The sequence below is a fragment of the Leptonychotes weddellii genome, chromosome 5 (genome assembly GCF_054177405.1).
Source record: "Leptonychotes weddellii isolate Sample4059 chromosome 5, ASM5417740v2, whole genome shotgun sequence".
NCBI classification, from domain to species: Eukaryota; Metazoa; Chordata; class Mammalia; order Carnivora; family Phocidae; genus Leptonychotes; species Leptonychotes weddellii.
The window spans coordinates 64,474,211-64,493,249 of NC_138373.1; the positions used below are offsets into that span (position 1 = coordinate 64,474,211).

At 39.9% G+C, this 19,039-nt stretch overlaps 1 protein-coding gene across 2 annotated transcripts in view; it reads left to right on the forward strand.

The window, feature by feature from the left end:
* Window positions 1-19,039, forward strand: part of CCNY (cyclin Y) — a 220,046-nt gene that overhangs the window by 167,841 nt on the left and 33,166 nt on the right. For both annotated transcript variants that reach the window (XM_081820894.1, XM_081820893.1), the window contains exons 3-6: window positions 11,193-11,293; window positions 17,228-17,263; window positions 18,370-18,427; window positions 18,511-18,630. In XM_081820894.1, coding sequence (XP_081677020.1) covers window positions 11,193-11,293; window positions 17,228-17,263; window positions 18,370-18,427; window positions 18,511-18,630 — 315 coding nt within the window. The remainder of the gene's footprint in view (window positions 1-11,192; window positions 11,294-17,227; window positions 17,264-18,369; window positions 18,428-18,510; window positions 18,631-19,039) is intronic.

Consider the following 19,039-nt stretch of genomic DNA (forward strand, 5'->3'; position numbering starts at 1 on the left):
CTCTCACACACTCATTCTTCTTGACACAGGATGTTGAAATAGGGGGCACACTTTGTTATTTTATCTCAGTTTTTTTTTTAAGAGAATCTAGAAATGATAATGGTGTACACACTGATAATGTTGATAGAGATAAGTTTGTGTAAGGTGTCAGGTCCTTGAGTGTCTTGGTTATATCTATAAAACACTTTCTCTTGTCTTGTCCTGTTTGTCTCCTGTTTGCTCCTCACCCACCCTTTCTTCATTTGGTCACTCTTATTATGTGGCACAAATAAAGTGCGGCTTGTAAAATGTAATGGTGTATACAAATACAGGATAGCTAACAGGTGGAATTGCTTTCCTGGTGCCTTCGTAGGTCATTTTGAAAACTACATTGTCCTTGTTAAGACACACAAGTAAAGGGGTCACTAAACCAGAGTTAGGATTTGTCCTAGAAACTTCACGGCATATTGTTGGTGGGAGTTGCTCTGTTTGAAACCATGATCTTTTGTATATGCTGTTAGGATCTCATCTGTGAATAAGACAGCACAAATTCTTGATCATGGTTGCCTGGTTTTCACATTGCTTAGACACTACTGTATGGCTGGAAGGAGCTGTTCTTATATGACTTCAGTCTGTGACTTCCCAGTTCCTTTGTTGTCATTTACTAAGGGTAGAGGGGACACAGCTGTTCCTCACGTGAGCTGGACAGGCACCCTCTTTACTGTGCCATTTTATTTTTCACCTTTTGCTCTCTTAACCTCAGTTTCAACTTCATCACCTTGCTTAGGGATTTCTAGAGTAGAGAAAGCAAAGAAAAAACAGGAAGTCTGAGAAAGAGCAAGGACTTTGCCCGAAGAGCCCTTTAAGAAGCAGACTCTCTTGCCCCTTACTCTTTAAGCAGAGCCTCCCCCCGCCGCCAGCATCTCTGTGTTAGTCTCTTCTTTTACTTTATATAAACGTTGTTATACATATGTATGTTACATAAAGTTAATATGTGTTATATATGTTATGTAGTCATATAAACACATACAACTTTTACACATATATATATTTAACTTTTTTTGGAAAAATTTGAAACTTATAGAAGTTGTAATAATAATAGTACAAAAAATTCCTATATACCCTTTACCTAGATTTACCACTTTTAAGCCAGTGTTTTATCACTTTCTACCCATCCTCTAATCATTATTCTGTATATTTTCTTCTGAAATGTTTGGGAGTAGATTATCTGCATCATTCCCTTTACATCCTAATACTCTGCTGTGTATTTCCTAAGAACAAGGTTATTCTCTGTATAACTAAAATATTGTTATCAAAAGCAAGAATTTAACATTGGTAAAATTCTTTTTAATTAACTGTCCATAATCCAGTTGTGGTAAGTGGCCCCATAATGTCCTGTGTAGCATGTTTTTCTCTGGTACTGCTTTCAATCCAGGATCACACATGGCATTTAGTGGGTGTGCCCCTCAGTGTCCTTTAATCTGGAGAGATCCTAAGCCTTTCTTTGTCTTTCATGACGCTGACATTGTTGAAGAATACAGGGCCAGGTGTTTTTGTTTGGTTGGTTTTTTAAAGATTTATTTATTTATTTATTTGAAGCGGCGGGGGGGGGGCGGGGGGAAGGGGCAGAGGGAGGAAATCTTCCAGCAGACTCCCCGCTTAGCATGGAGCCCAGCGCAGGGCTCAGTCTCAAGGCCTGTGAGATCATGACCTGAGCTGAAACCAAGAGTCAGATGTTTAACTGACTGAAGCACCCAGGCGCCCCAACTTGTTTTTTTTTTTTTTTTAAGATTTTATTTATTTATTTGACACAGAGATAGAGACACAGCGAGAGAGGGAACACAAGCAAGGGGAGTGGGAGAGGGAGAAGCAGACTCCCCGCTGAGCAGGGAGCCCGAGATGCGGGGCTCGATCCCAGGGCCCTGGGATCATGACCTGAGCTGAAGGCAGACGCTTAATGACTGAGCCACCCAGACACCCCTGTTTTTTTTTTAACAGAATGCTTCTCATTTTGGATTTGTCTGAAGGATTTAGGAAAGCATTTGCAGCCAGAATACTTCATGGAATGCTCCCTTGCACTTCTTAGTGTTTCAAATCTGGAGACACAATATCCTTCTGACTTCATTGGTGATGTTGATTTTGATCACCCTGCAAGGAGCTGTCCAGATCTCTACCCAGTATTTAACGAAATTCCCCCTGCCAACTAATAAGCAGTCAGTCTATGCGCCATGCAAATATCCTGGTCCTTATCTTCAACCCCAGATTTAGCATCTATTGATCATTCTTGCTTGAACTAGTCTTTATATTTTGGTTGCAGAATGCTAATTTTCCAGCCCCATTGCTTCCTCCCCATGTGGCAGTCATTATTCTGTTCTCAGGGGAACCCTTTCTTCCCATCCACCCATTCTGCCATCCACCTTTAGTATGGACTTCTGGATTTCTGTTTTTTCAATGATAGCCATTTCTGTCCTTAATTATTTTGATGCTCATATTTCCCTAGATTGTCTAGTGGCAGTCTTTTCAAACTGGCTCTGTGTTCTTGCTGCATGCCCCCATCATTTTTTTTGAGCACTCTCTTGCTTTTTAGTACAGTAAGATGTTTTAGGCTCACCTTGTACCTCCCTGGGTCAGCCCTGGAATCAGCCATTTTTCCAGGGAGCCCTGGTTCCCCCCCCCGCCCCCGCCAGCCCCAGTGACAAGAGTATTAGAAACCCAGATCTAGAATTCATTGTACTCCTCGCTGCTGGGCATCAGTGTTTCTCACTGGCCCATTTAGCAAACATGGCTAGGAAAGAGACGTTTTAGAAATCATTAATTCCTACTGATACTTTAATTTCCAGTTCTAGTCCATCCCATCAGGTGTTTTCTTGCTTTTGGTTTTTAACTATTTTTTCCTTCTATGAAAAATTTATTTTTAAAAAACCAGCTTTATTGGGATATAATTTACATACCACAAAATTCACCTATTTAAAGTATACAATTTAATGGTGTTTAGTATATTCATAGAGTTGTGCAACCATTACCACAGTCAATTTTAGAATGTACTCATTACCCCAAAAAGAAACCTTGTATTTATCAGCAGTCACTCTGTTCTTCCTCTCCCCCCAGCTCCTGGCAACCACAACTCTGCTTCCTGCCTCTACAGATTTATCCCTTCTGGACATTTCATAGAAATCTAATCGTACATTATGTAGCCTTTTGTGACAGACTTCTTTCGGTAGCATGTTTTCAGGGTGCATCCACATTGAATTAGTTTATATTAGAACTCCATTCCTTTTTATGGCAAATACTATTCCATCGTGTGGCTAGGCCATATTTTATCTATCCATTCATCAGTTGATGGACATTTGGGTTGTTTCCACCTTTTGGCTATTATGAATGATGCTGCTATGAACATTCTTGTACGGGTTTTTGTGTGGACATATATTTTCATTTCTCTTGGGCATATACCTAGGGGTAGAATTGCTGGGATATATGGCCATTCTATATTTAACATTTTGAGGAATTGCCAAACTGTTTTTCAAAGTAGCTGGTCTTTGGCTTTTCATATTGTGTCTGCAGTTTTATGAATTCAGTTTTAAACTCTGATCAACAATTAGCTACTTGTTTCTTCAAATCGCAACTCTTATTTTTTCTTTACTTCCGTTTTACTTTTTAAACTTTTCCCAAGAGAAGAAATTACCTTCAGGAACTGGGAACATTTTTACCAATATGACTATACCTGCATTCATTGAGAATTTTGAAGGGATGATGCTTAAGAACAAGTTGGTGTAGCAAGAACACTTTATTAGGAGTCAGGTGGCCTGAATTCTGATTGCTCTGACAGAGCTCCCCTTTGTGATGCCCAGTTCTTGTGTGACTTGGTAAAGCACTTCGATTCTGTCACCCATAAAGAGGAATGCTATTGCTTACCTCCCAGAACTGTCTCACAGGATAGTTATGAATGGCAATGGAGATAGGATATGTGTGGGCCCTTAAACATTTGCATTGTGCATATTTGAGCTTCTGCGACAGTTTCCTAATTATGTAGAAGAGTGAGCTCAAATGAAGTAGGAAAGAAACTTGAATTTCTTATATTCTGAGGCAAATCTAACCTATTTTTGAGTCTTTCTGTAAATTAAAAATTTTAAGGCCTACATTGGATAAACATCCACCCTACAGCATTCTGGAATATGCTCATTTCCCACCCCACCCTACCCAGAAAATACAGCCTGGACTGTATATGCCATTGCATTTAAGAAATGAAGTAATAGAAAAAATGTTATTTGGAAAATGAATCTCTCTTTCTTTTGTAGCTGCAGAAAGGACCCAGGGAGCAGTAAATACACACTGTGCTAGTTGCCCTGCGGAAGCCTCCGGAGGGGTTGGGAGGCCCAGGGCGGTGCCGCACATCCTCAGTACTCAGCCCTCAGTGCTGTCAGGAAAATCTCTCTACCTCAGATAGTGCCAAGCCTAAAAGATTATATTTCTGGATTTTGCCTCACAGCCAGAAATTTAATGACAAAAAGTACTTCTCGTTGTAGAGTTGGTGCACTGAGCCATAATAAAGCCAAGATTTGACCTGGGATTGAAGTACATTATGAATGTAATTATTTTGTTGTGACAGCATGCATGACTCACAGTAGAGCATAATTTGACCTCAGTGCTGGCATTTGCCCCATTTTTGTTTTTGAAATCCAATGTTGGTTTATTTTCTGTTTTCATATTAATGATTTTGTCTGCTTCGGTTCTTAATTCCATGGATGTTTGCTTTTTCTTTTAGTTTTTCAGAACTTGTTTTTTCCTGCTATAAAAAATTGATCCTGCTAAAAGCTGTTCAGTCTCCCTTTCTCTTTCCATGGAATATTAGTTTGTTAATACCTTGAGATCAGAGACGAGGGGTCTTCCTTTTGTTTGTTCTGTTATTTTGTCATTGGGTCTCTGAGGCCCGTGGTGGTATTGGAAGGATGCTGGTCTCAGCTGTGAGTGGTTCTGCCCTCTTGGATAAGAGGGTTTGTATGGACTTGGAAATTGCACAGAATGTCCTTGTATCCACTCCATATTGGCTGTGTGACTTGGGCAAAGATACTTTCTTAATCTAACGAGGGAACTACCACACCCTGCCTTCATGGTTTTATGAGGCTATCTACACATCATGAGTGTTCAGGTGGGGTGGCAGGTGGTGGCTGTGGGCACCCCAGCCCCTTTGTCCCCCTCTCCTTGCTCTTCCCACATATATTTTGCACACATCAGGCCTTCAGTTAATTCTTAATAAAGGAATAGTAGTGCAAATTTCATTTCTCTGTGTTCTGGGAAACTAGCCTTCTCAATGAAGGTCATGGCTTAAAAAAAATGAGGGAACTTTCATTTTTGAAGATTTTATTTGTTTTTCAAACTTTTACAACTTTTTTTCCTCTACTAATATTACCTCATATTTCCTAATGCTTTATTTTTATTTGATCCTAACAAACCCTAAGAAATAGTAGGTCAGTTTTGTGTAACCATTGAAAATGGGAAGTTAAAGCACAGAGACTAAGTGTTATTAAGTGACTTAATAATACTCGTTGAGCATGTCCATGTGCTCAGCACTCCAGGTGTTACCCTGGGATAGCCCTCACAGCACCACAATGAGCTCTCCATATTTTATAGATGAAGACATTGAAGCTTGGGGAGGTAAAGCGTATAGTGACCTTATAATTTATTGCCCGAATGGGACACTGTTGAGTGTGAAAAGGGATGCTGTTGTTGGTTACTCAAGGACAGCGGGCAAACTCGGACTGTCCCCAGCAAGCCAGGACGTGTCATCTCCTACTTAACTAACTTGCCCAAGTTTATGTAACCGATCAGTGGCAGAGCTACAACCTGAACTCTAGGCTTTCAGACTCTAGCATGCTCTTGCTTCACTTGTACTGGAGTGTCTCGTCCACATTAGCTCCTAGCAGGACCACAAGAGGGCCAGGGCTTTGGCCCCTTTGTTTTGCCAGCCACTGCCCCGCTGCAGTGTGTCCTGAGCGTGTCATTATTTCTCTGTCCGTTGGCAAGAGCCCTTGCCATGAGCTCCTGTTTGCCAGCTTTTTAATACATGGCACTCTCCTTTCTGCTGTTGGTAGGAAGGCATGGAGTTTGGAGTCAGACAGATGTGTTCACAAATGTGAACTCTGGCATCTTAGATTTGACCTTGGAAACATTACTTAATTTTGCTGACCTCCTTTGACTTACCTATAAAATGAGAATTCTGCCTGCCTTGCTAGGGGTTTGTGAGCTGTAAATGAACACATGTAAAGTATCCAGAATACTGTTGGCTTTTATTTGATGGCCATTAAATAAAAGTTGTTGTTACTGTCATCATGTCACCGTTTAATTATATCTAAGTGTAGTGTATGTGGAAGGAAGAAGTGAGTGGTGACCTGGGGACATGAAGAGATGATGAATGTCTCCTCCCTGCAATGGAGAACCTCTGAATCATTTAAGCAGGGAGGTGACATGATCTGATTTGCTTTGTAAAAAGATCACAGTAGCATCAGAGGGAGACTGGTTTGGAGAGGAATGAGCCTAGAGACGGGATGGCTTTTGCAGTAATACAGGTGAGAAGTGATGGAGGCCATTCATATACCAGTTAGTGGCTGGAGGGATGTACAGGAAAATGCTTTTGAAATGTATTTAGGAGGCAGAATCAATAGTACTTGATGCAAGGATACCAAAGGAAAGACAAAATATGTGTGGGTTTCTGGTTTTAAGCCATTATTAATTGAATGGAAGAAGAGATTCGTTTGTCATTTGAGGTGCCTATGAGGAACATTTAGGTAGAGAGCTTGGAAGAGAGGTTTTGCCAAAGAGGAGAGATTTGGGACTCAAAGGAGAGTAGAAGGAAGTTGAACTAATGAGACTACAGGAGGACCCCCTAGGGAGAGAGTATACAGGGAGAAGAAAAGACTGTCACCTTCCAGGGAGTTCAGAGAAATGGAGTCCACAAAAAGGGACCTACTAGCCAGAAAAATAGAAGGAAACTAGGAGAGAGCTAGGACTGGAAAGTACTCATTACAATAGCGGTTCGGGGTTCTTTGTGAATGGGTATTGCATGTGGAGTGTGAGCCAACTTCTAGAAAATTTGAAGAAGCGGAGTCATTACCTAGCCCTGGCCTGGAGAATGGTAGGTCTTCCACTGGAGGTGAGGGGGGCAGTACTACATGTTTGTTTGCAAGGGAGGAAGAAGCAGTAGGGTGGATGCTGCCCGATGGGCTCTCAGTTCTCTGCGATGCGTGGTGCTGCGGGAGCTCAGCGTGAGGCAGCTGACAAAGGATCTGAGAAGAAGGTGGGGGTTGGAATACTTGGGAGAAGGATTTCTGGTCATTGTGGAGGGTCCAGTGTCAGTCTTATCCCTGTACCATTTCTCTTTGTTCTGCACTTGGATTGTCTGTGTGTGTTTGTGTGTGTGTGTGTGCGCACGCGTGTGTGCATCTACATATCTTTGTATCTGACAGACATCTAATTGGAATCACAGAAGGGGATAATCTCATTATTTGGGACACATGATAACTCTTCAATAAAACCTTCTTAAATACACAGTCCAACAATTGTCTGTTAATGGATCTGGGTGTAAATAGGTTATTTTATACTGTGGACATTATATGAATAGGTGGACTAGACGATCTTCACTCCAGTTCTAAAAAGTTTTATTCCATGTATTTATTACTTAATTTGTAAAATATACACTATTTCAAAGATAAAAATTTTTATTAAAATATTTTGAATAATAGTTTAGAGCATTTATTTCCTTAAAATCCATAATTGGGCTTCTCACTGATTGGACTGTTCTCTGCTGCTCTTCCAAGCAGTTTGTGGTTGACATTATAGTATCTGCTCTTTCGCCAAGACTGTCATTCTTGGTACCATCTGTCTGAGCCAGCTAACGATACTGCTGTGCCCTTCCTTTTCCAGTAAAATGTTGTCTTAGGTATTTTCTTCGGTATATTTCTAATAAGTTACAGACATTAGCATAAAAAAGCATTCCTATCACTTTTTTAAAAAATTTTTTATTGTTATGTTAATCCCCATACATTACATCATTAGTTTTAGATGTAGTGTTCCATGATTCATTGTTTGTGCATAACACCCAGTGCTCCATGCAGAATGTGCCCTCCTCAATACCCATCACCAGGCTAACCCATCCTCCCACTCCCCTCCCCTCTAGAACCCTCAGTTTGTTTTTCAGAGTCCATCGTCTCTCATGGTTCGTCTACCCCTCCGATTCCCCCCCCTTCATTCTTCCCCTCCTGCTATCTTCTTCTTTTTTTTTTTTTTAACATATATTGTATTTTTTGTTTCAGAGGTACAGGTCTGGGATTCAACAGTCTTGCACAATTCACAGCGCTTCTTTTTTGACATGTTTAATGTACTTTTTATTTAACAAGGACTGATGTAATGCTTCTCATATGCTGGCCCTTCTCTAAGCACTTTATAAATATTAGCTCGCACCTGCAGTTGCCACTCTAGCATCTGTCTTCTTGACTGCAGCTCTCCAGCGCATCATGTGGCCATGTTATTTATGAGCAAGACTGAAACCTAATTGGAAGATTTTAGATGTGCCAAACATACACATGTACGAGCATATGGACTTTTCAGAATCATGGGATGACTAAATTAATGTAGTATTATGCTATATAATATTAAAACTGAGAACCATGTATCTGGTGCACCATGTGCTTATTCAAAATATTTAACAAATGAGAACACACTTTCTGTGAATGTACATGTGTCTCTGATGCTTCAGAGGCTTCACAGACACTTCCAGCTGTCTGTTGCAGGACACACATTGGTGCTGCTCGTCGGAAGGTGTTGGTGCCTGGGCTGGCTCTCCCTTCCCTCTGCTACACAGAACAGTTCAAAACAGAAACCAGAGCAGGAGAGCAACCCCAGAGGCAAGAGCTTTTTTGCTGCAGGATTCTAATTATTTGAGCCTTTTAGTGACATGGATTTCAGATCCAGAGAAGTACACATTCTCTGAATCTTGTAGTCCTGACATTCAACAAGTGACTTAACACCCAAATGGTATTATAGACTTATGAGGCACCCTGCAACTAAAAATCTTTATAACTCAATACTGAGGATTTGTATTCAATTTAGACATTGTTGTAGAGTTTGAAAGCTTAGTTGGTGTTCCCCTGGCAAACTGAGGGCTGTGGCACGCCAGCCCTGAGTGCTGCTTTCAGGTAACCCTCTGACCCTTAGGGGACTGTGTGCGCCCGGGGGTGTGCCTGCCCGTGGGCTCACGGAGGGAGTTTCTTAGACTGCGGAGGGATGTGGATGATGTTCACCTGTCTCATATCCTCTCCTTGACACCCATGCTCATGTTTTCTTAGGGAAACTATTTATTCTTCGCAGTTCCTATCACATTTTAATCCTGAGAAATTTGTGTCAGAAGGAATAGTTGAAACCACACAAAATAAAGTGAATTATTATTGTCCTTTTGCTTCATTGTTGGGATTATATCTAAAGTTACCCTGTGTCTCTAAAAATTCATTAACATCAATTAATTACTGAATTTTTGTGTTAAACATAATATCTGTTGAGATTTTGTTTGTAGTAGGTTTTACACCCATGGGGAAAATTTCATAAGACCTTTAAAAGCTTGCCACCTGTATTAATAGCTATATTATGTTCTGAGTTTTTAATGTGTTTTGTGTGACTTAAATATGATTGCTATAAGAGCTTAAGAAGAGAAAAAATTATTTTTAGTGTCTTTGGATTGTCGTAATGAGAATGTTATGATTAATTTGATAGATATGAAAATGCCATTTTAAAATTGACATTCAAATTGTAACTTGAACTTTGCAAGTTTTTTTTGTGCCCTTTCCTTACACAGGCACAAAACAGTGTGAGCTTACGAAGGAAAGCCCGAGAACTGAATTTCCTGACTTTAGTTATTTCCTTCTGACCCACATGCTATTTATAAACCAGTGCCAGGGAGGGTTATAATGTTTCGGTAGTGCAGTGCCCTCTAGCTGTGGTCTAAGGAACTGGACACTTGAAATCGTGACTATTACCATTTATTACTTAGTTTTGAGGAGAGATTCTGTTTATAACATTGGTTTTGTATTTCTCAGGCTATTGCATATTTTCATAATTTTATTACAGAGGAAACATGATTAAATATAAAGTAAATTTTAAAGTGTGGAATAGGGCCTTTGGTCTCTGATTAGCTTTAAGGCTTCCTTTACATTTGTGAAGTGTGGACACAGGATTTTATTGCAGATGGGCACTTGAGGCAGCCAATTTTATTAGCTCTGAAGGGATTATTTGCATCAGTTGCTGAAAATGCCTCTTAGACTGTCAACATAGCACCAGACAAATGGAAACTTGTTTGGGTGATTTGTTTTTGTTTTTTTTTTTCCTAACTTGCTTTTGAATAAGAATTATCTGGAGTAATGTCTACTAATCCTATCGCCCACATATTGGCAAAAATCTATTTAGTATTCAATTAGATGTCATCAGTGTATAATTTAAATTCTGTTTTCTTTACCAGTACCTTTCAGAAGTAGTACTCAGTGCTGAGGTGCTTCAGAGAGCCCAAAGTTTTTACATTTGTGAAAGAACCAGTCATAAGACAGAACAGGCACTACCTGAAGGTCATCCATTGGTTGTATTTTCAAAAGTATCAGATAATCTTCCTCTTTAAAATGTGTTTCGCCCCTAACAAAGCAATACTTTTTTCTTTATAACTTCACCTCCTGAATTCAAGCTGATTAACCAGGAGATCTAAATTTACATTGGCTGCATTTTCCATGGCCTCCAAATCAGCTGTACCCCAAGAATAAAGAAAATGGGTACAGTTGTCTCTTGCCTTCATCTTGATGCATAAAACCAGGATGCTGCCTTAGTTAGGGGCTTTCACTGGTGTAATGAGCAGTGTACTAATTGTTTCACACAGGCCCCAGGGCAGGTGATTTTTATGGACCCTGCAACACACTCTTTGGTGCTTCCTTGCAAGAGAGTACTGTTCTCCCAGTGAAGGAGGTTTGGGACTAGCAGTGGTGGTAGTGACTTCTACATGTAGAAGAACAAGGGATTTCATTGTATGAAGAAAGTGTTTTTGTACTGTTCTTGCTGGTGGTATTATTATTTCTTGCTAAGACATTTTTCATCTGTGGTCTGATATCAAGTTTAAGGGGATGATGTTTCTTGGAAGAATTTGGAGTCCCACTTAATTGTCCTGTCTTGTTGCCATTGTTTTCTAGCATCCTCCAGGACAAATAGCGAGGAAATACAGTTCCTGCTCCACTATTTTCCTAGATGATAGCACAGTCAGTCAACCAAACCTCAAGTATACAATTAAATGGTGGGTATACTCATTTTTGCTTAACTGAATGCTTTTTCTGTTCCTTAACCTGACAGCTAACTGGCTGGTTGTGGGGTCTGGAAGTGGTAAGATTGGGCTGGAGGAGGCCATTGACTATTGAGGAAATCTGTTTAAAAAGTGATCTTGGTAGTTAAAATGTGGGGTGTTCAAAATATTTGAGCACATTACCATTTACATAAAAGACCAAATTTAAAAATTATTTTAAATGTAGATGAAAACATGTATTTGATTTCTACCTTCCCACTTTTTATTAAAGCCATCCTGGAATAACTCAACTAATATTTTACCTTTGAAATAAAGTGGGTCTTTTGTGGTCCCATTTATGACTCGGGGCTACAGTAGAAAGCAGGCCCGACGGTGACGGTGTATTTGCCCAGAATCGAGAGATCTGAGTTCTGATCTTGGTTCTCTCAGCAACAGGGAGGGTTTGGGTAAGACCCTTCTCTTTGGAACCTTGTTTTAAAGTGGGGCTTAAGGGAGGAAGGGGGGAGTCTTTGGATAAACTCCTTTCCCTTTTGGGCTTCAGTTTCCTTATTTTAAAATGGGAGGTAAGAGGGAAGGAACACTTGTTTCTTATAATGTTCCATTAGCATTGTGATAATAATGGCCTTCGACAGAGATCACAAAACCTGATGTGCTGGGGTCTGTAGTTATCATTTCAACTGCAAAAAACCTGGGTTATTTTATTTCTATATGTGTTTTAAGAAATTACACAGTTAACAACAGGCCAAGTTAGTGTCTGATGTGTTTAAATTTCTGAATAAGAAGTATTCTTTCATTTCAGTGGGCCATGTTTTCAGGCTTAGAAGCCCTGTTCTGAGTGTGACCATATGTGACAATAAATCCCAGTCTCAGGCAGCAGGGACTGTGTCAGTCTTCTGTGGAAAGCAGCCACTCCGGGAGGCGGGGGGAATGGGGCCACTTGGAGGGAGGCTGCCTTGTGTCCTCAAGGGCCGCATGTTTTCTGAGATTGAAATAGAAATGCAACTTCTTCCCTTATTACCTTGGCATTTAAGGGCTTGATAAATGACAAGTGGGCATAAACCCAAACGGTCCACGTTTGCAGCTGGGAAAAGGTATGCATGTCCTAGCCTTGGGGCCATGGTTTACTGCCAGGAAATAGGAAGTACAGTAGCTCTTGGAAGTAGTTTCTAGAGTAAATCATTAGTAATTGTGGAGAGCAGCAGAAGGCGGCTGACATCTGCACAAGTTCCAGAGACCCTGGAATGAAAGCTGCTAACTTCCCTTTAATCCCGGGACCCTCTTGGATGCGAAGGGAGGCCAGGTAGAGCAGAGGCACCTTCCCTTTCAGGGCCAGCAGGAGCTCTTGGGATTTACAAATGGATCCCATTCAGTTGTTCAACACTTCCCCCTTGGACAACTTAAAATTGCCACTGGTTGTAACATAGACACTTAGGAGCCTGGTGGGAAAACTGGCTAACACTTTGATAGTTCCGTGTCCCCTAAGTTATAAATGTGCTGCTGTGCAAACCAGTGGTTCCAAGCCCTGGCTACACCCTGGAGTCCTCTGGGAGCTGGAAAGCACAGTGACTTTTGATGTCTTGCCCTACAGATCTGGTATCTGGATTTTTAACACCCTCCCTAGGAGATTCTAGTAGGCAGCCAAGTTTGAGAATTCCTGATGTAAGTGGACAGTTGCTCTCCTCTCCCCCACCAAAGTTCACTTGAAACTTTTAAATTATAGGTTAATACGTGGAGGAAAAAGAGCTAAAAGCTGGCCCAGTTAAAGAGTAGACTGTTGAAACAAAACATTCAGTATAGATACTGTGACTTCCCTGATCCAGAAGACATTTTCTTTGCACCACCTGAAATTCCTTTAGTCAGTAATTCATTTATTTTAAAAAGTGCCGTCTTCTTCAAAATGTGTATTTTGGACCTGGAAGCAGGGTGGGCCCTAATTGAAGTAGTACCATCAGAATCCTTCCCTGTAAATGCCTGCATCTCCCACTTGGCTGGGTTATAATCAGGGGGCTAAAGAGTAAAAAACATTTCAAGGTGTTATCAGGTCTGGCTGAACTTTAGCCAGGGTCTTTGATGGTGTAAGGGGAAAGGGATGCTCAGAAGAAGGAGTAGTGTCAAAAAGCAGGATAGGAAGAAGCTAAATCTGAATGCCCTCCTATTCTGAAATTGTACCTAAAACTTATCCTACACCTATCAAAAGGAAACTCCTGTTTTCCTTTTTTGTTTCTTCTGCTTTCCCTAAATCCAAGCCCTTTTCTTGGTCACCTCCCCTGGGACATTAAAAATACCAAAACCATTAATACTCTTGGGCTTCACTGTGGACATGGTGAGTATCTGTGGGCTGAACTTGCAAGTATGACCTTGTTTCTTTGAGAAAATCCTCTGAGTTCTGAACATCGATTTCTAACTTAATTTTTAAAAGAAAACCCTTCTGTAAATTGTGGGCTGCCAAAAGGAACAAACGTATTTACAAATTCTAGTTGAGGAATGCATGGAGGGTCAAGTGCTGTTCTAACAGTGAACGAAAAGTCTTTTTTTTTTTTTTTAAAGATTTTTTTTATTTATTTATTTGACAGAGACAGAGACAGCGAGAGCAGGAACACAAGCAGGGGGAGTGGGAGAGGGAGAAGCAGGCCTCCCGCCGAGCAGGGAGCCCGATGTAGGACTCGATCCCAGGACCCCGGGATCATGACCTGAGCCGAAGGCAGTCGCTTAACCAACTGAGCCACCCAGGCGCCCCATTGTGAACGAAAAGTCTTAAGTGTAGCAAGTTTGGGTATTCTGTGCTCATTCTTTTCATAGACATAATTTCTGAGAACTTGATTTTCCCATCTTTCCCCTAAATGCCAACAGCTGTGGTATGAATTTAGCATTTGCTAACCAACCCGCATGCCTCTGCAGCCGACCTCCATCTCCCCCTTAAAAATCCTGTAACAGGCATAGGAATGACGATTAGAGAAAAGGGTGGAGGGCCAGTAGGGAGCCCCATGCACGCCGCTGGCCACATCACCCATGGTCCTTGGCTTCTGAGGGTTGGAGAGAGCTGCTTGCCCACCTGCCTCCACCCCCTTGGCTCAGCTGCGCTGTGCTGCCAGAACCCACCACCTCTTGGTCTTCAGAGATTTTAGGATTGTCATATGCTTTGCTAGGTAAGAGGACAAGTACAAGGCCAGCAGTCACAAATCTGTTTTGTTTTCTTGGTCAAGAAAATAGCATTTCTTTATACCCAGCTATGTGGCAAAAGTAGTTGAGCAAACCCTTTGGTCCAAATGTACTTCTGGTTTGACCCCAGCCCATCTTTGGTGAGACCTCACCATTTTCTGAGGATGTAGCAGAACTGACGAGGCCTCCGAAGCCCAAAGTGTGGGACTGATTTTCAGCGGACTGCCCTGTGCCCCCAGAATCACTTCTTTCAATATGACCAACTAAACTGGCCCATGGAGCTGTGCTGTATGTGAATTCTGAGCTTGTTTTCTTAGTCTTCGGGATGTAACCTTGAGGGGAAATTGTCCTACCTTGTTGCTCTATTTTTCCTGAGTCTAAGGCCATGATGATGTCGAATCTTGCTTTTGGCTTGGGAGATTCAGAAGATAGTGACCTTGGGACCCTGAAGATTGCACTCGATTTGCAGAAGCAAAAACACCCCTTGAGATGAAATTATTGCTAGGGGAATAAGCATAATAATCATGACCTTTGTTTGAAATGATTCTTTTGTATATTTTGTGTGGTTATGCTAATAGATGTGTAATATAGGTTGAATTGTCCTAATTTTTTGGTGAGGAGATGTAGGCTCTGGGAGGTAAATGCACTCTAATAAATGAAGGAGCCAGGTTTTAAACCCAGGTGGTTCTGACTCTCCATCCAGAAATCCTTTTCCTGTGTCATGCTCCCTTGAAGCGATGAACCTAGTCACTACAGCAAATCCAGTCATACGAAACATCAATATAACTCTGACATTAGATTAGAAAAAAGTCATCACAGCATGACTATTAAACAAATTAAATGGTAATTTCTTCCTTTTCCCCAGAGGCAGCGTGGTAGCACGAAAGGGCCCCAAACCACCAGTCAGAAATCCTGGCATCCAGTGTCTGAACCTGAATTTTTCTCATTTATGAAATAGAGTTGATAACATCTGCTGTTTTTCATCACAGGGCTGTTAACGTATGCTTGAAAACTGTATTATTTTTATTTTTAATTCTGAAGCCCTTTTACCCCAGTTACAATTCCTTTGTCAGCTTGGATACTCTTGAAGATGTTAGGAGAAAGAGAATATATTGCCATTTGCTCACGAGGACTTTTAACATTCAGCTGAAATCATATGAATGAATAGGTCCAGAGAGAGAGAGAGAGAGACTTGGAAGATGAGTGATTTCTTGTCTGTTGTCATAGGAAGTCATAGGTAAGCCTCTGAGCTGTTTGGAATCCAACGCTGAGTAAGCTGAAATGTTTAGGACTGAGCCCTCCACCTGCGTCTTGATGCCCCGGATGGCAGTTTCTGTGCTCTGAGTACCCAGAGCACAATCTGATGCAGCCAGTTAGTGATACTGTTAGAAGCTTAAAAAATAAATTTTGTTCTCCTCGATAAATTTTAAAGTAAAACAAAAATAGTGGAATGATTTATTTAGACAGCTTACAGAAGAGGAAATTAAAAAAAAATATATTGGCCAGTTAACATGAATAACCCTGCTAACTTGATAGGTGATCATTGAAAGCACTCACATTGAACTCACATTGAAAACAAGTACACTTTTTTACCTCTCCGGTTGGAGAACCGTTTTTTAGAATATTCAAGGTAAGTGTCAGCAAGGATGAGGTTGCAGCAAACACTGGTGGGGAAGTACACTGGCACACTTTTTCTGCAAAAATAGTTGGCAGTGTGTGTGGGGAGCCTTACGATTATTAATGACTTCAGATTGGGTAATTTCAACTACAGAGTGTTTTCTTAGGGAAATGATATAGTCCCAGGTTGCACAAGTATTTGTCTATGAAGATATCAATACGGTGTTAATTATAATTGCAAAATACTAGAAACAAGTTGAGTAGTAGGAGGAGTAGTTAATTATTCAGCAGCTATACAGTGGAATGTAACCAGCCATTTAAAATCACGTTTTAAAGCATATTTTAATGGTAAGAAAAATATTAATGACAAAAGTGGTATGCAAACCTGTTTACACATATAATTTATAGGTAGGAATAGATATCTAAATATCTCAAGCTAATAGTAGTCATCTTTGGGCAGAGGGTTTACTTTTTTACATATATACTTTCTATAATTTCCAAAAGTTCTACAATATGAATATAATGCGTTTTTTTAAACCAGAAAAACGTTACTTGGAAAAAAAATATTCAGGGGAGGGGAGTGTTTTCATTACATTCACATTCTTTAAAATGTAAAATAAAATTTTAAGGTAGTGTTACAAATAAGAGTTACAGTATTATTTCAGCAAGTGGATGAATAAGTTAGGTGGATTGCCAAGAGGTTATTGATTTAAGAAAAAACAAAAAACAGCAAACCACTGTGGGTGATACTCACATTTTTTTGGTACTTATAAATAAACCACAATTTTTCTAAACTAAGAGGTGTACTAAGTTGGAAACTTCCAATGGTGTTTGATTTGCAGTGCCTGTTTTTACATAGTGCCTGTATTTTACAAGTAAGAAAGCTTAAAATTTCAAGTAGAAAGAGAATTTGTTTCTAAATACCTCTTGAAGTTTTGGTATTCCTGGAAAAGATTTAATATTTATGGGAATGAGTACAAGATTGATTTCCTTTGAAGAGTGTGATTTCTTGATCAGTATTCTGAATTAAATGGGACTGTTCAGGTAGATCGTTTGACTTTTACTTCAATTTAAATATTTATGGTCAGAAAGATAACATATAACATTTTGAATATGCTTACAAAATACTGAACTCTGCATTTTATTTTACAGTGTAGCTCTCGCAATATATTACCACATCAAAAACAGGTATGTGGATGATTAATTTTTTGCTAAAAACATTACACATTATCTCCTATTATGTTTTTCCTATTTTTTTTTTTTATGTTGTAGTTGCTTCAGCCTTTGTATACTTTACTCATGTTTTCCTGGAATTTCTAGTTAGTATAATTTACCAAACTTCCTAGGTAAGTGCTGAATCAGAGGAAACCAAATGGGTGTTTGTGTTTGAAGCCAACAGAACAGAACAAATCTTGATAATGCCCAGCTTCCTTTTTCTCTTGATTTTCTGTGTAATTTGCTTAAACATCCTTTCTTTTATAAAATATTATTTTAAACATTTACTATGTGCAACTTCAACATGAGAAAAAATGTTTATAGTTTTAAATTAGAAGAAACTTTGGTGTAAATTTAGACATAAACTATTTTAATGTAGTAGAAACCTTCTCTCTGTTAGAAGTCAGATGACATAAAACAGATGAAAGTAGAGCCTTGGCTGGTGAAGTGCTGTTGGTCTCCAGTGCCCAGCTCAAGGCACTGTGCTTACAGTGCAAGTCACCACTTTAAATGACATTTACTGGCCTTGTAACAACCAGCCATTCTTTTATAGATGTATGGGTTACTGAGTTAACCTTTTCTACACATCACCTCTTGCTTTTCAATATAAAATTGTGAAACAAGTGTTTAAGTTTCATGTTGTGAAAATTTCAAATAAATTTCTAGGGCACACTGAATGTTCATTTTTACCCTTGCACTTCTTTCCTTTCAGCTACCATGTAGTGATGGTTTAAGCATATCCATTAGCCTTTGCTGAGAAGCAAGATGTTTAAAGAAGTTTGTCACTTGCTTAAATTTGGTTCATTTGAAAACTCAGAAAATGAAAATCTAGATTTTTTTTGCTTAGGTTAATTCAGCTAAATGTGGTTTATAACCTTTATTTCATAGACGGTTTAAATAAAAATGATTAAATATTGTACACAAGAAAAATTATTATTTGTGGATAACCAATAGCATCTCCAACATTTAACATTGACTTCAGTTTCTTGAAATGTGTTAAATCAAAATATATTTTTATTTTATTTTGAATGACATTCTTGCAGAAAGTAAACTCCATTTTCTCTTATTTTCCCCACCAGGGACCCAGATGGAAGGATGCTCTTAGATATTTTTGATGAAAACCTTCACCCTCTCTCGGTAATCTCCTCCTTCTGGTGATTAATTATTTCTCTTTTGTTTTTATTGGGCGGCCAGTCATCTGAAAATATTTCCTTCCCCAGAAATCCGAAGTGCCACCAGATTATGATAAACATAACCCAGAGCAGAAGCAGATTTACCGGTTTGTTCGGACACTGTTCAGTGCTGCTCAGCTGACGGCCGAATGTGCCATTGTCACCCTGGTGAGTGCCTTCACAATGACTGCAACCATTCTCTAGTTCACTGGGGTGGGGTGCAAGCAGGGAGTCTCACCAGGTACCTTAAGGGAACTACATCTTTGCTTTCAAGGTTGTCTTTTTTTTTTTTTTTTCCTGGGAGAATAGAGAATGGATCTCCCAAAAGAGGGTGTGAAGTCTGTTCGACAGTCCCCACCTAAAGTCAGTTGTAAAATCACATTCAAAACTTGAAACATTAAATACACATAAGTAAAACCTTGGGCTAAAAGGGGAATAAGAAGGACCAAGGCCACTTGCTCCCTACTAACGTCCAGGTTTCCTATTGTTGATTCCTTGCAAAGGTTTTAATGACATTAATAGGATGTGATGAACACATACATCCTATATGAATACCTACCTGTACAGGAAGAAGTAC